This window comes from Ips typographus, unplaced genomic scaffold (genome assembly GCF_016097725.1).
Source record: "Ips typographus isolate SLU unplaced genomic scaffold, UJ_Ityp_2.0 IpsContig34, whole genome shotgun sequence".
NCBI classification, from domain to species: Eukaryota; Metazoa; Arthropoda; class Insecta; order Coleoptera; family Curculionidae; genus Ips; species Ips typographus.
This window is the reverse complement of record NW_028098573.1, coordinates 1,048,057-1,066,133: the sequence shown is the minus strand read 5'-3', so window position 1 is coordinate 1,066,133 and position 18,077 is coordinate 1,048,057. Positions and strand designations below refer to the sequence as shown.

The 18,077-nt window shown below is 38.5% G+C and overlaps 1 protein-coding gene across 1 annotated transcript; it reads left to right on the top strand.

Moving 5' to 3' along the window:
• Nucleotides 1-17,131: 17,131 nt before the first annotated feature.
• Nucleotides 17,132-17,856, top strand: LOC145739661 (uncharacterized). The gene is made up of 2 exons (XM_081994971.1): nt 17,132-17,376; nt 17,500-17,856. The coding sequence occupies exon 2, from the start codon at nt 17,500-17,502 to the stop codon at nt 17,854-17,856; it is 357 nt and encodes a 118-aa protein (XP_081851097.1). The 5' UTR covers nt 17,132-17,376.
• The last annotated feature ends 221 nt before the right edge of the window (nt 17,857-18,077 follow it).

The window sequence follows — 18,077 nt, the reverse complement described above, 5'->3', positions numbered from 1 at the left end:
TGATGGACACAACGCCTTCACGTTGTTCCGCTTTCTGGCAATGTTTGCATTCTTCGGCGCAAGGTCTTCTTGATAGAGCATCTGCGTTATTATGCAGCTTTCCGGGTCGATGCTTGATGTTGAAATTATACTGCTGGAGTTTTTCAAGCCATCTTGCTACTTGTCCTTCCGGTTGTTTCATTCCGAGGAGCCACTTGAGTGCCGCATGGTCAGTCCTTATCAAAAATTCCTGTCCGTACAAGTACTTGTGAAAGTGATCGACTGATTTTACTATTGCCAGTAGCTCTTTTCTCGTTACACAGTAGTTCCGTTCTGCTTTGGTAAGTTTCCTACTGAAGTATTCTATGACATGTTCTTCTCCGTTTTGGACTTGAGACAATACAGCTCCAATACCAGAATTACTGGCATCTGTGTCTAAAATGAACTTTCCTTTTGGTTGTGGATAACTGAGGATGGGACTGGAGCAAAGTGATGCCTTTAATCTTCTGAACGCCTGATCACATTGGGTATTCCAACAGTAGGGTGTTTTGTCCTCAGTAAGTTGATGTAGCGGAGCTGCGATGTTGGCAAATCCCTCCACAAACCGTCTGTAGTAGGTGGCAAGTCCTAGAAAGCTTCTGAGTTCGTGTTTATCCTTTGGTACTGGCCATTCTCTAATTGCTTGGATCTTCTTGTCGTCCGTCTGGATTCCGTCGACCGTCACCACATGCCCAAGGAATTCGACTTGCTTTTGGAAGAACCAACACTTTTTGGCGTTCAATCGAAGATGGGCACCACCTATTCTAGCAAATACTTCTTGCAAGTTGTCCAGATGTTCTTCAAAAGTTTTTCCCATCACCATGATATCGTCCAGATAAACCAAGCAAGTCTTCCAGTTAAGGCCACGAAGCACAATTTCCATTAGTCTTTCAAACGTAGCAGGAGCATTACAAAGTCCGAAGGGCATCACATTGAATTGGTACAGCCCATTTCCAGCAGAAAAAGCAGTCTTCTCCTTATCTTGCTCCTCAATGCCAACTTGCCAGTACCCACTCTTCAAATCTAAAGTAGAAAACCAACAGGATCCTGCCAAAGTCGTCAGTGTGTCGTCGATACGGGGAAGTGGATAGCTGTCCTTTTTGGTCACGTCATTCAGTTTTCGGTAATCTACACAAAATCTACTTGATCCATCTTTCTTAGTGACCAGAACAACAGGTGATGACCAAGGGCTGCAGGATTCTTCTATAACTCCGTCGTCAAGCATCCTGTCCACTAATTCCTGCACTTCCTGTTGTTTGGCTATTGGTAGTCTCCTAGGTGGTTGTCGAATCGCTTGTGCATTGCCGGTGTTAATTCGGTGTTTTACAATGGTAGTTTTTCCCATATTGTTCGGTGTTCCAAATATGCTACCATGGTCCAAAATCAGTTTCCGAGCCTTCTTCAGTTGTGGTGTTGACAGATGTTTCCAGGTCTTTTCAAGTTCATTTAAGAGCTTGTTTTCCCCCAACTGCTCCTCCTGTTCTGGTAACCCATCGCAATTGGTTATTTTGACTACAGGCTCGAATACCGCAATAATTTCGCCTTTGTTGATTTTTACGTCGTCTGAAAAAATGTTTGCAACTCTTATTGGGACTTCACTTCCTCCATTTACAAGTGATTTCCCAATGATGCATCTTCCTGGTCGGTCCGGGTTTCGTACAAGTCCAACACAGCTCCCAGAATTTTGCTCCAAATGTCCAATGATTATTTGCTCGGAATTGCCGCTTATTTTAACTGTCTGAGATGCCAAAACATTAATGGGTGACTCACAGCGGTGACTGGTTGACAGGATGAACTCTTCACTTCCAAACCTTAGGATATTTTGCTCGGGATTAAAAGAAAATCCATGTTGACGAATCAGGTCCATTCCCAGAATAAATTCATCTTCAATATCTGCTACTAACACGGTGTGGTAAAACGTAATCCTTCCAAGGCAAATCTTGACTGTTATTTCTCCTAAAACTTTAGCCGATTCTCCAGTCACAGTGCGCAGGAGAATACTTCTTCGTAAAGGCTTAACTTGACTTTTATCCACAAGGTTTGACCGGATCAAAGATACTGCCGCACCGGTATCCAAAGTAAAAGTAACGTTCATCGCATCCACCTTTCCATCTACGTTCAGGCTTCCCATTGATCTACCCAGGCTTCTGATGGAGATAATTCTGGGGGCTTTGTCTTCGCTAGTCAACATTCGCCCCGTAATGTTGACTAGTGGGAGTTTTCCTGGTCCCTTCTGGATGGTTGTACGTCCCTCGTTGGAGAGCGGGACGGTATCCTTACTCGACAATCTCGTTTAATGTGTCCCGTACGTCCGCATCGATAACACTCCACTCTAGTGATCGGGCGTGACCGTTCTACCTGTGTGGACTGGCCATTTGCTAATGCTGCCATTTGTTGCACTATTTGGCCGAACATTGATTTAATTTCATTCATTGGTGTAGCAGCATGATCGGCTGGCGGTTCTCTCTCCTCTTGAATAGTCACAGCCCTGATCCTTGGCTTTAAGTCATTGCACGCAGCTTCAACTTCCAGCGCTCGAACCAGTAATTCGCTGCTGTTGCTTCCTTTGAACATCTTCAGCATTTTCTTTACTTCCAGATCTCGAATCCCATCTACAAAATACTGTGCCACAAGTTCTTCTTCGATTTCATCCGGGACGGCTGGGTAAGCCAGATGCACAAGGCGACGAATTTCGGCCTCAAACTCTTGTAAATTTTCACCAGTTTTCTGCAGTCTTGCCTTTAATTGTGTTTGGTACACTCCTTTCCTATGCTGATCCCCATAACGTCGTTCTAATGCAGCTACTAATGCGTCATAGTTGCTTTGTTGGGCGATAGGCAGAGTCTGTAACAGCTCCAATGCAGGTCCTCGTAATGCCACCACCAGTGCTACAGCCTTTTCCTCGTTACTCCATCTATTTGCATTTGCAGCGGCCTCAAATTGGAGTTGGTACGTTGCCCATGAAGTTTGACCGTCGTATGTGGGAGGTTTGATCTTGTTGAGCCCGTTTCCGGTGATCACTGTAGAGCTGGGTCCTCTGCTGTCAATTTTCTGCTCTAAGTCGCGTAGCTTTATCTCAACATCGTTCTGAATTTTATTAATGTCGTCCCGAACATCATTAATGTCTTCCCGAACATCCTTTAATTTTTTCTCAACATCACACTCCATCTTTTTAAGACTATGGGTTACATACTCTTGGATTTCTGTTTTGGTCCCCGCTAGAACGTTCAATACTTCTTCGTTACGTTTTTCTTGCCGCTCTCTATCTTCTTGACGCATTTCCATATCTTGTTGTCTCATTCTTTCTTTTTCTTCCTTCTCTTCTTGTCGAATCCTTTCTTGTTCTTCCTTCTCTTGTTGTCGAATCTTTTCTTGTTCTTCCTTCTCTTGTTGTCGAATCCTTTCTTGTTCTTGTCGAATCCTTTCTTGTTCTTCCTTGTCTTGTTGTCGAATCCTTTCTTGTTCTTGTCGAATCCTTTCTTGTTCTTCCTTGTCTTGTTGTCGAATCCTTTCTTGTTTTTCCTTGTCTTGTTGTCGTTCTTCTTTGTCTTGTTTAAGCATTGCCATAATAGCTGCAAATTGGGCCTCCATGTTTGCACTTTGACGTCTTGTTATTGGCATAAAATAAATTTAACACACCACTGTTCCGAAAATCTCTAGTCCGGTTCTGAACACAAGTCTCTAACCCGAAGTTTAGTTCCAATTCACGTCGCACTAACGTCTGATCCCACTTCTGACACCAATTGTTACGATTTTCCCGTGGGTTCACGCAAAGTCAATTTAACTCAACGATTAATAAATTTATTACACTTCAAAACACTCCGTACAATAATTAACACAGCTACTAAAAACACTACTACAATTCCACAATTATTCCGCTATTTAAACTTATCCGCGTTCCCAAATTCACTACTACTGCGGTCGAGACCGCGTCTTTTATATTCGCAAACCACGTTCTAGAATGACCGCGAAACGCTTCGCGGGTTGCCTTGATCATTCAAGAATCTTCCAGGTAAACTCGGTTCCTAACTGTGGCCTACTTTAATACGCGCCCGGCCAGATATTACGGCGCATCGGTTTCATCCCGAGGCGAGCGCTCGTTAAGAAGTATCGAGCATAGTAGGCCCAGACCGTAACAATATTCTCTTAATTTCATGTCAGCATTTTTACGGGACAAGTGCGGTCGCATATTATTCATTTGATGCATTTTTTTTTTCCGACCGAATACATTATGCTGATATTCAAAAATATCCAACACTAAAATAAAACGAAAACTCGTTATTTTAATTTGTCTATCCCCCCATTATCACATACCCCTGACATTTATATTTATTCAAGTATTTACTTGTTCGGCACCTATGGCATTCTCCGATATATTTAACGTCCCTCGTATTTTTTGTCTAAGTATGCCATTTTAATTATATCATTTTTTCCATTGTAGTCAAATAACTTGTAACACGAGCGCTTAGATAATCATTTTACACACTTTTGGTGTAACTGCGGAAAATTAGACTAATATCCGTTCGTGAATCTTTCAATTGGCCATTAAATTCAGACGCGGATAAGAGAATAAAAATCCCTGAGCTCAGTAACTTCAAATTTAGGTACAACTCGGTATGTGAAGTTTGTACCCAACAAACGTAATATTTTCACTTCAACAAAATTATTACTTTGTATACAAAGTGTTACAATCTTTATGTCAGTTAGGGATAGACGGTGCCTTATTATCGTTTATTTATTTTACTTATACAGCACTGCATTCACAGCAGTTTTGTCATTTTATGGACGAAACGGTCCTTCACTTTTTTCCTCTCCAGTCATTTTCTTTGTGTGCCTTTGCGAGTGCAGTCGTTTTTTCTTGTTACTCCATTTGAGTGTAGTAGCTTGTGTTTTTTTTTTTTTTAACTTGTTTAGTGTTTTTACCATGAACCGTAAGTAAATTTGTTGGCTTTGTTATTCACATTATAAAGTAATCCAATTTGTTGTTCTTTTCAAAACTAAAGATCCACAGTCTTGCCCCCCAAGTGACAACCAAACTGGGTTTGGAAGGGGTTGCCGTCTCCGGCACTTCCGGAGACTTTTAACGATGCGCCGCCCTGGTGAAGGGCTCGCCGACGTTTGGTCTGATAACGACAGGGACATCGGTGCCAGGTCCGCTTCACCGTCCATTGGGCGCCACCAGGGTGTTACCTATCCTACACCCTCATCTAACACTTCTGCGTGGGGGTCATCAGTACCCACGAGGCCATCGACGCCCCCGGTCCGCAAAGAGCGGCTCCCGAACGGGATTCCTGCTCCGACGGCGGACAACAATATTGAGGAGACAACCTCAGGAGACAATTCTCCAACTTGGTGGTCTGGTGACCAGGTAACCATAAATGGTACTGGTCACCGCATCTACTTCCACCACCACCATTACTGAGGTTTTTTTTTTTTTTTTTTTTTTTTTTTTCACATTACTTTTCTTATCAATTTTTATTAATTTTATTGTATTTTTTGTAAGTGTGTAATTTTAATTGTATTTTTTTTTTCCCTCTTATTATTGTTATTATCTTTTTTTTTTTTTTATTATTATTATTTTATCTTATTTCGTTTGTTTTGTTTCCTTTTTTTTTTCCCTTTAGTAGTAATATACTCTTTAGTTATTCAAAGTTGTCTCTTTTGTGTGTTTTTCCCATCTTTTTTCCTTATAAAGGCGTGCATTCTGGGGTCCAGGGATCATAATAGGGTAATATTCTGCTTACGTGAACAACTTCTCTTTTTGCTTTGTCTGATCTGCCTTTCTGTATTTCATAGTCCACGTCCGACATTTTTCGTCTTATACAGGGTGGACCATAAGTAATGGGACATAGAGCTACAGCATATTCCTGACATCAAAATAATACGATTTAGCGAAATTGTTCTATACCGAAAATTAATATTAAGAAAGATACAGGGTGTGAAAGTTGAAATTTTATTTTTGTTTTTTTATCATATCTTCACGGTCGTTTTATATAAATTACTGAAAATTGGTATAAAGGGGTTTTGGCAGGCGTTAAATACGATGCTTTCATTTGTTTTGAAGTAGCTGATAGGGGGCGCTAGCTGCAACCATATCCGTTCCTTCAAGAGACTCTAACTTTTTTTTACGGAACTGAAACGACCATATGCTCTCAAAACATGATTCTAAGATGTTTTCTATGTAAAAAAGGTATACTTGTTGTAAGTCTTAAAAGTTGACTGTTTTCGAGTTATTTAATGTTTTATTATTGCATGCATTGTCGTATGTTAATACGATATGTGCTGTATACCCTTAAGTAACACACATAACAGTTTCTGTATGTAAATTTGACCGTTTAAAAAATGTTTGTAAACTTTAAAATAAAGCTAGTTGTTATGAACGCCCTTTTTGTTTTTGTATCAAATCCTACTTAGAATTAAAAAAAAAATAGTAATTAAAATCTGCTGTACATGTAAATGCATGCAATAATAAAAGATTAAATAACTCGAAAACGGTCGACTTTTAAGACTTACAACAAGTATACCTTTTTTACGTAGAAAACATCTTAGAATCATATTTTGAAGTCATATGGCCGTTTCAGTTCCGTAAAAAAAAGTTTGAACCTCTTGAAGGGACGGAGATGGTTACCGCTAGCGCCCCCTATCAGCTACTACAAAACAAATAAAAGCATCGTATTTTACGCCTGCCAAAACCCCTTTATACCAACTTTCAATAATTTATATCAAAAGACCGTGAAGATATGACAAAAAAGCTAAAATAAAATTTCAACTTTCACACCCTGTATCTTTCTTAATATTAACTTTCGGTATAGGACAATTCAGCTAAATCGTATTATTTTGATGTCAGGAATATGCTGTAGCTCTATGTCCCATTACTTATGGTCCACCCTGTATAATAAGGTCCGAACCATCTAAGCAGCAATTTTTCACTTTTCCCAACTTTCCTTATTGGAGTGAAAACTTTCACCTGGTCACCCTCATTAAACTCCACATGCCGATGTTTACAATCATAACGAAGTTTATCTATGTTTTGTCGTCTTTTTATGTTTTCAGCAGCAAAATTACGTATTGCCAGACTAGTTTTCCTCATTTGATTGCTATCAAGAGATTCAGTATGCGGCATAATGTTCGCTTCAGTTGGTAAAATAGGTTCTCGTCCATATACTAGCATAAAGGGTGAGAATTGCGTGCTGTCTTGTTTCGCTGAATTATAGGCAAAAGTTACATGTGGTAAGTATTGGTCCCAATTTGACTGATTTGTGTTGGTGTACATTGCCAACATATTTGCAAGAGTCTTATTAAATCGCTCCGTAAGACCATTTGTCGCTGGATGATATGCCGTTGTAAATTGGCTTGTAGTGCCCATTTCTTTCAATAGTTTCGTCACCAATTCTGATTGAAACACTTTTCCTCTGTCACTTAATAATTCCTTAGGCGCTACATGTCTCGTAATTATTTTTTCCAAAATAAATTTTGCTACGGGCCCTGTTTTTCCACTTGGTAACGCCTCAGTTTCTGCCCAACGTGTTGCATAGTCTGTTGCTACCACTATCATGGTTTTACCATTGCTACTTCGGCGAAAAGGGCCTAAAAGGTCAATTCCTACCTTTTCAAATGGTGTTCCCACAGGAATTGGGTGTAAAAATCCTATGGGCTTTTGATTTTGTTGACCTTTTCTAGCTTGACAATCTGGACAACCCTTAACAAAATTTTCAACATCTTTTTGCAACCCTTGCCAATAATACCGTTGCTTAATTTTTGATAGCGTTTTTGCTATTCCCAAATGACCACTCAGCGGTTCTGAATGGTGAGAATACAAAATTTCTCCCACTAACTGTTGCGGTATTACTAATAGCTTATCTCGACCTAAATCATTCGGATTTACTCGGTATAAAATTCCGGATTCAATCCTGAAGTTTTTTGCCTGCTTACGTAAACCAATTGTAGCATTTTCCGGGTTTTTGATTGTCATTATTATTTGGGAAATTTTTTCATCTTTTTTCTGTAACCCTTCAATATTACGAGTATCCAACATAAATGTTGGTATTTCTTCAACGTCGTGTTTATCCGTATCTGGTTGCAGTACCGGATATCTACTTACACAGTCAGCGTCTTTGTGCGCAATTCCTGATTTATGGCACACCGTGTAATCAAATTCCGACAGTTTTAATGACCATCTAGCTAAACGACCTGTTGTGTCTTTTAATGTCTTTAGCCAACATAAAGCATGATGATCAGTTACAATTTTTACAGGTTTACCATAAATAAAATGTCTTAAGTATGAAAGTGCCCATATAACTGCTAATCCTTCTAATTCAGTTATAGAATAATTTTTCTCCGCTTTGCTAAGTCTTCTGCTTGCGTAAGCGATAGGGTGTAACTTATTTTCTGTGTCTTCCTGCAATAATATAGCTCCTATTCCATCTTTAAATGCATCTACTCTTAGTTCACACCCTTTGTTTGGCTGAAAATGTGCCAACACTGGTTCACTAATTAATTTCTGTTTTAGTGTTTCAAACGCTTTGTCATGAATGTCCTGCCAATCAAATTTATTCTGTTTCTTTGTCAGATCATGTAAGGGGCGTGCAATTTTTGCAAAATTTTCTATAAACTTCCGGTAATAGTTACAAAGTCCTAAAAAGCTTTGTACACCTTTTACATTTTTTGGCCTTGGAAAATTTTCAATTGAAATTAATTTTGATTTATCAGGAAAAATTCCATCTGTCGAAATTGTATAACCAAGAATATTAATTTTTTCTTTTAGATATTCACATTTTTTAGGTTTTAACGTTAGGCCTGCACTTCGAAGTCTATTGAAAACTTTACGTAATTTTTCCAAATGTTCATCTATTGTTTCAGAAAAAATTATAATGTCGTCCATGTAAATTAAAACTTCTTTCCATTTTAAATCTCTAAACACTACATCCCCTAACTGTTGAAATGTTGCCGGGGCATTGCACAATCCAAAAGGCATTACATTAAATTCCCATAATCCATGACCTGGCGCCGTAAAGGCAGTAAGTGGCTTACTTTCTTCTTTTACTTTGACTTGCCAATAACCCGAATACATGTCTAACGATGAGAAATACTGGGCGTTTCCTAAGTAAGTCAAAATATCCTCAATATTAGATCCTGACCACGAATTTTTTACTGTTACATTGTTTAACTTGCGATAATCGACACAAAATCGCGTCTCTCCAGACTTTTTCTTTACTAATACGACGGGACTTGCCCAGGGCGAGTTACTTTGCCTTATTATATCGTATTGTTCCATTTCCCTTATTTGATTATCTATTATTTCTCTTTCTTTTTGTGCTACCCTGTAAGGTTTTTGTTTTATGGGTTTAGCATTTCCTACGTCAATTTCGTGTTCAATTACATCAGTTCTCCCCATATATTTTGGTGCTTTTGAAAAAACGTCACTATACTCTGCAAGTAGCGTTTGCAATTTATTATGTATTCCTAAGTTTGTTATATTACTTAGATTATGGTCATTCATGGTAATTATTTCTTCATCTTTTTCGGTTTCATTAATACAACAAATTGGAATTTTTGTCATGTCCATTTTAATTGTTTTCTCGAGATTACCAATCGTGGAATTTTTTATTACAAAAATTCTACGATGACCGACATTTTTAAGCTTAATATAAAAATGTCCATTCTGCAAAAACGGTAATCCTACGCAAGTAAGACTTCTTGGTCGTAAAAAACTGTCTTTCTCAATAAAACAATATTCCGCCAAGTCAGACGGTCGTAGGTTCAAGTTCAATCGGGTAATTATATCATTCCCGGGCTTCAACACGTAATCGTTAGCGACGGTAATTTTCAGGGAATTTACTGTTGGCTCGTTTGTTATGTTTACAAACAAGTCTTGCTGTGGCTCGCATTCTTTAGTTGAATCATAACTTCCAAAATTTAGGATTAATTTGTCCGAACCATGCTGCAATGTCACTTTATTGTTATTATAGTCAATGACTGACTTTGTCGTCGTCAAAAAGTTATGTCCCAAAATTAAAGCTTTGGACAAATTTTTTACCACTAATGCTTCAACGCGTATCTCTTTATTATTAACTCCAATCGTCACTTGTGAATTTCCAATAGGTGTAAGAGGGTAACTGCCTGCCGTAATTAATTCAACTTCATTTTCCAAAGGATACATGTTATTAATATAATTTAAATCCACAATATTTTTACACGCTCCGGTGTCAAGAACGACATTTACATTTTCTTGATTATTTACTTTTAAATGCACATACAATAACCCTCCTTTGACGCCCTTTGATGACAGGTGGACAATCTCGTTAGGGCTTCCTATTGACGAAATTGTCCTCTTTCGTTTAGGTTTTGATATACCCGATCATTTCGACGGTTATCTGAATTATTTCTGGAACTGTTTGCATTCCAGTTGCACGATGCATGCCCAATTCTTTTGCAATTAATGCATCTAATGCGTCCATCGTGTGTTCTTGTATTCGGTAAATAGCTATTACCTTGATTTCGGTAAGGTGCTCTGTTTCCATAGTTTGGACCTCTATACTCATTATTTCTATTCCTTTGCATATTCTGATGTTGGTAATAAGGCCGTTGACCGCCATTATTTGAATCATTATTAATGGCATTGTTCCTTGGTGGTATATTTCTTGTAAAATTTCCACGATAATTGACAAAATTTCTGTTCGGACCGTTATTGGTGACATTCCTGTTATCTACGAAATTTCTTCTTGTGCTATTACTATTATAATATACTCGATTTCTATTTGGATTACCATCTCTGCGTGGAAAATTTGTTGTATTTCCCGGTCCGCTCCTGACTATTTGATTCTCGTTATTTAACGCATCGGACACGGAAAGCAGTGCCGTATCACGTGTCATCTGATTCACCAGGGTTCTCTCTTTAATGTCACTCAGCTTTAACACTAGCTGTTTTAAGTCATTAAAATTTTGATTACCTGAACTCAGCAAGTAATACATCTCATAGTAGGATGGGTGTAAACCATTTTCAAAATGGTCCCTAAACGTGTCAAAAGACATTGTCGGGTCAATTTCCGTTGCCAACGCAAGTAAATCAAAATAATATTTTTTAACATCCTCATTGTCTTGATGTTTTCGTGTGTTTAATCGAAACTTTAGTTTTCTTAATGGCTGTTCACCAGAAAATTCTTTTAAAAAGTCCGTTTTTATATTTGTCCATGTTTTTGCCTGGTTTGCCGGTTCGTTAATATAACCATCAAACCAAGTCTGAGCCGGGCCTTCCAAGAAATTTGCTAAGTAAGAAATTTTGTGGTTTTCCGACCAGCTGTTTGCAATCGCTGCTTTTTCATATTTATTCACAAAAATAATGGGAGAGTCTATAGATGGGTTAAATGTAGGTGGGCATGTAAACTTTGGTGTGGCTGGAGTTTTTGGCTCAGCCAAAGCTACCTGTAAAGTCATGTTAGCCATTGCTGCAGAATTGTTAGGACGTATATCACTGTTTCTCTCTCGAATTACAGGGGGTGGGCAAGGATTATTACAACCTTGTAATAAATCTGCGGGGCGGGATAAGGTAGGCTCTGGCACTACCACTTCTAAGGGACTTTCTTGCCAGAACTCTTCTGATTCTCGCGGTTTAGGCGGAGTCCTACTCAATGAAGCTCTTGGCTTAAAAAACTGTTCTGGGGATCGTGATCCTGCTTTGGAATCTTTAGCTTTCTGAACTCGGGAAGTCGAAGCTTTTGTTGTTCGAATTCGCGGGGTCTCAATTTGAGCACTTACGACAGTTTTTTCGAAAGGGCTATTCTCGTCCTCACTACTTGTTAAACTGACACTAGAAGTTGTTTTGTCAACTTCTGGGGCACCTGCAGAAGCAGAGGAACCGACAGTTGAGCTATGATGCGCGGGTTTAAACTCTCTCAACTCTTTTAAGACTTTTTCGGGGTTTTTTCCTTGGGCTAGTGCTTGTTGCAAAACAAATTTTTCTTTGTCTGATACACTTTGAGCTCTACTGCGAGTTCGTACTCGTGATTTGTCACTTGGTTCACTCATGAAAAATTAATACGAAATGTTTGGCAGTATTTTTAATTATTTCGATTTTTCAAGCGTTTGGACAAAATTTAAACGATTTTCTTAAACAATTTGATTATTTCTAGCAATTTCTTTGCGAATTTGCTTATTCATCAAACTAATAATTTTTTTGACGCTAAAATACACAAGCATTAACACCCCCATGCACAGAAAAATAATAATCAAAATTTCCTTAGCCGACCATGAATTATCTTTTTCTTGAGACGCTGTATTAGAAATACCGCCGCTATTACCCGCTTGAGAAATAATTATTTCTTCTTCTTTTGATGAAGAACCCCCCATTTTAAATAGAACGATTCAAATTTAAAAAATAAAATTTATGTTTTTTCCACCCTGAAACGTAGGCGCCTCCACCATATGTCACGACTAGCGTGACGTGTTGAATTTAATTCAACTTATTTGCCTGGGATCTCGTTTCAGCGTGAAAATAAACACAGTTAACTTTACCATCAAGTATTGAATACGTACCTAAACCTAACAACTCCTAACTTACTAGCTAATAAAATAACAGGTTTCCTAACCCAACGAAAACGTTACTAACTCCCAATAAAATCATAATAAACCAGGCGTAAATTAATACACAACATAGAAGTACAATAAACATACTTACATCTCTATAGAAGACAGAATCTTGGAGAGAGGCTTGTCACTTGGAGCGCGGTTCGCGATTAACTTTACTTGAGCGTTACGGACATGTCTAATTGACATTTGCGGTTCGATCACCAACGTGGTGCACAGCAAAACTGGACTGACTGGACATAACTGGACTGAACTGACTGAACCTCTCTTTAGGGTACAACTTCCTTTTTATAGCATTCCAGACACTGGTTCCACCAATCAAAACTCCCAGACCTGGCCTCGTCTAGCCGACAACTCGTGACGACCTTCGACCATCGGTACTTGGAAAACATTCCACATTATTTCGCAAATTCAGCAAATGCATCTTAATTGCAGTTGCACTCCGACCGCAACAATTTTAATGTTTCCGCTCAAGTAATAAATTTGATTTATTATCCTTCGTGACAATATAGCGGGTGATCCTTGTGTTTAGCAAATAAATTTAATGACAAATTCTTGTCGTTGGTCCCTGATATATTGGAAAATATGCAGCACACGGAGTTTAGTTGTAATATAATCCCCAATAGTGAATCATTTCACTTCAAACCAATCACTGAAGAGGAACTGTGTGATTTTTCAGCAAAATTAAAAAACAAAATAACAAGTGGTATAGATGAGATTCCTGCAAGTATAGTTAAATTGGTACTACCACATTTATCCAAGCCACTAACATACTTAATAAATAAAAGTCTCAAGCAGGGAAGCTTTCCAGATCAGTTGAAAATTGCTCAAGTTAAACCGATTTATAAGAAAGGTGATAAAAATGAAATAGGAAATTACAGACCAATAAGCATCCTTCCAGCCTTTTCAAGATTTTTGAATTGGTTTTATACACACAGCTAACAGATTTTTTTATAATGTGTGACCTCTTCAGTGGTTATCAACATGGCTACATTGCCGGAAGATCAGTACAAACAGCAATTTTTCAGTTTACAAGTCATATCCTTGAACACATAGAAAACCATAAACTAGGAATAGGTTATTTTTAGACTTATCTAAGGCTTATGATTGTGTAGATAAAGAACTATTGTTAAAAAAATTAGAACTCTATGCAGATGCAGATGACACAAATTTACTTGTAGGTCAAGAGGAAATCAGCACTTTAATTCAGTCTGGAAAAGATCTGTTTATTAGGACCTCTGAGTGGTTTAAAAAAAATTAATTAGCTTTAAATATGGAAAAAACAAGTGTGATTATTTTTTCAACAAAACAAGGTACATTTGAGAAACATAATGAAATACTAATATAATATAATTATATATATAATATAATCACTGACAGGAGCCAATTACTAGCCAAGAACACAAAATTTTTGTTCGGAGGCAACAATTTTACTTCGGAGGCAAATGTGGTATATGCATGATGGTGCCCCGCCCCATTTTTCCGTTGCCGTTCGGCAATACTGTCACGTTTAATTTATGAGCCCTTCTGGGTTCACCAATTAAACTGACTCACGACGTTAAACGTCGTGCCGGGATCTCAGTTTTAGGGATGGAATCAAACACTGAGTTTTCCTTGTATCACACTTAAATCTATTAAACACGGAATACACAAATGGATGCACAATACGGTTGTAAACAAAAGGTTGACAATTAACAATTGTACTTACATAGTCATAGCTAAGGACTTAGCTTTTCCTGGCAATGGCTTGGTCACTTCGCGTTTTTAAACAACTTAGAGAACGGACTAATTAACTTAATCTTTTTGACCGAGGAGAGTCGACATTACGACTTCTCGGGTCAGCTGGTCACACTACCGTTGATCGGTTTCACACTTATCCTCTACTGCTAAAATCGGCGTATTTTATACCCGATTGATCGGCTGACGCAGTTTGTTATTGTCGCTTGTTTTTCACATTTCTGCAAAGCAGGTGGTGGTGACTCATCACCGATACGGTGCACTCGGTGCATGACACATTCGGTGCATCGTGATGCGACCTTGCCTCGTGCGCTTAACATTTCGCAATCCTCGATGTTTTTTAAGTTAATCAGTCCATCTTTTCAATTAACGGATTTTCCATTCGTGACATATGCCTCCGCCCCAGAAAAACTGGTCCCCAGTTTTATATGAACAATAATAAAACTTTAAACAATAGAAAAAAAAACATATCGTTAACATAAATTCAAAAATGTACATTTGTACATACCAAGATATTATGATAAATGGTTAGTAAGTTTACATGTGTGAGTATTTCATGGTACTCAGTTAAGTTTACAATCATGTCTTAATAATAAGTTAGTACTTATTCTAACAAGAAACCTAATATTCGGTTCCGGCAATGGCAGAACAAAAAAAAAAAAAAAAAATATTGCAACACTGAGAAAAGTTCAATAGAGGTTTAGTCCTATGAGCCAAACTTCGCATTTCACATCACTGAACACCATTGTGATCACTGTTCCATAAATGTTTGTGGTGTGGGTCGATCAATGAATCGATGATTCGGCTAGCTTGGACCTTCGTATTAATGTACAGGCCCATCGGGAGTTCCAACAACAATAATGGCTCATCATAGTTCGCCTCTTTCTTACATAGCCCTCAGTGTTACATGAAATAGAAGACAAAAGGTTAGTATGTGCTACTTAAGGCTTAATATACAATATTATGTCTTATAACAAAATTAATTTGAGCATCATTTGTAACCTTTATTTATTTGTTAGTATGTACGATCCATTTTCCATTAAAAAAAAAAAAAATAAAAAATGGAACGTGTGAAATTCATTTTCCAAATGCTGTAAAGCAAGGAATCCCGTGTATGCACCGCGTAATCACGATTAGTCATGTAAACAACGTCGAACTTTTATGTTAGTAGCTCGTTATCAACCAACAAGATTGTCGGAGCGTCGTCTCAGGAATACTCGCCTCTTCAGCGAAACATTTTTTATCACACCTATTAGTTCATGGCGCTAAAAAATAATTGGATTAATTTCATGACAATGTGACTAGATTATACTCGCTATTTGGGGATAATATGGCATCATACATTCCAAAAATTTTTATTGTATATATATTTTTTTATATATCATCCACTTGTGTATATCACGTCTGTATCAACATATGCATATATATATATATAGCCATTAAAATACAAAACAATACATAATAAACAAACAATAATAAGGTAACATAGATTAAATTGCAGATCTCATAGCTGCTGATACGCATATGGCCCCATGTTGTCGAATGGTTCTAATTGCGCGATAAACGGCTGTGTTACCGCGTGTCTAAGAAGTTCTTCAGTCTGTTGCTGATTAATGGACCCCCCTTCTGGCACCTGCGTCAGGTTTTCCGGATTCGGGCCTAGTGCCGGATTGCGGTCGACCTGACTTGCGTGTGATTCAGGAGGTCCAAATGCACTTCCAGAAGATGTGCCAGCAGAATTGATTTCCGATGTTTCATCCCTTTCTTGTGTTTGGGGCACCACTGGTACCCGAAACTGATATGTCATATCCGTTACATAAGCATGCGGATATGGCGGATGACCTGGTTGACTCAAAAATTGAGTTCTCCCGTACACACATGTAGCACAAGGACATCCTTGCAAAAATACATTTTCCCATGCTCGCCAAAAATCCTCAGGTCGATATTGAGGTAAATTGCACAATCACATGTCGAAAACGGAGTGCCCCCTTGACGTATTTTCTCGCTAAGTAGAAGTATGGTATACTCCGTATGAATGATCTGAGTCCACAGGCCAAGTAGAGATTTTGTAATCCCCAATAATTGTATTGGTACCACTTGATCAAACTCTCCTTGCAGTTCCCACAAGTGGTACAGTGCCAACTTGTATAAATACAGTTTGGTGTTTATTTCGGTAACACACCTAATGTAAAACAAGAAATTCACAATCCATTCCATTTTTGGCACTTCCGCGAAACTTATAGGTTGACTTTACCCAAGTGTTACTTCACGACCGATTTCTAAAATGACACTGTAAATTGTTGTCCCATTCGGGTTTATTTAAACTAATCCAGTAATTAGTCATTATTCATAACTGCGCGTAGCGATGAATCAAATTTGTCTTATCGCTCGCGAATTAGTTGCTTTCTTTACCAAATGCATAAACAACTATATGGTCAAGGTGATTATTACACCGACAACATCATTACTCATCTTTATTCGTTTGTAGGTACCTACATTACAATAACAATATTACATGTAACCATTTTTTATCTCATAGGGAAAATTAAAGTGATATCTGTTCTTGAATTTTAAGAATTTGCGCAATAAAAATTCAGACGCAGATAACAGAATAAAATCCTTGGGCCCTGTAAAAATAGGTACATAGCTCAATATGTGGAGCCGTACATTATAATTGTTACTTTGTTTCAACATTATGCTTAATTGCATTTTTGCATTTCATGCATTAATCGGTCTGCACTGAACAATGTCTGGTCTCATTAAGATATTATTCCGAACTGGCCAAATCAGCGAATCCCATGGGTTTAAGCATGGTGCACCATTTGGTTTGTTGGGAAAACATTTCTCTGATAACCTTAACATTTGACAAGTTCATCGTCTAGAAGTAATTTGCTAATTTCAGCATCCTGGCTTTCCGGTGGAGAGGAATCTGAATTGTATTTATACAGTTTTCTTATCACATTCCCCACAGTTCGTCTTCACAGTGCATTTTAGTCGTTACTCTTGTTTCGTGTACTCTGTGTCGTGTTATTTTTGAAAGTAAGTATAAGTGGTTTCTTTCCTCTTTTTTTTTTTTTTATTCATCATCTCGATATATTTTTCCTTCCAAAGAAAAATTCTTTTTGTTTCGCTATCCAATGTTAACAGTATCTTCCCTTTCAGATGGAACCTGGAAGTGAAGTCCCCACTGAAAAGGTCCGGGGCCGGGGCCGCGGTGCCGGTTTGATGGCCGCCCTCCTGGCTGCCAAGCGGGCCCAACGCACCGTGGGTGTGGCCAGCCTCAAGCTGGGGCCTGAAGTGGAAGCTGGTCCCTCTGCGGCCAGCGAGGCGGAGGCTCCCCCTCAAGTGATTGAGCAAGCAGGTGAGGTGGAACCTCCTCCGGGGGTTCCAGCATCCCCAGAGGAAGACCAAACCCAGGAGGAAGGCGGCGTCAACGACGCCTCAACAGCGGTGGCGCCGCGTTTGGCTGTCGAAGCCATAGGCAGTCACGCGAAAACCGTTAATTTTTATTTTTTTTAACAAAATAAATTATTAACCAAAATGCTTGTATTATTTTTGTTGCGGTATTCCTTCTGGTGTCCATGGGTCATGGTAATGTAAAATTCTGCTTACATGGACCACTTCAGTTTTAGATTTTGGCGAAATGCCCTTTCGTATCTCATAGTCCACATCAGACTTTTTCCTATTTATGTAATAAGGACCAAACCATCTAAGCAGTAATTTTTCACTTTTTCCTACTT

Excerpts from the sequence above, each read along its gene's own strand:
- LOC145739661 (XM_081994971.1), top strand. The coding sequence starts at position 17,500 with ATGGAACCTGGAAGTGAAGTCCCCACTGAAAAGGTCCGGGGCCGGGGC.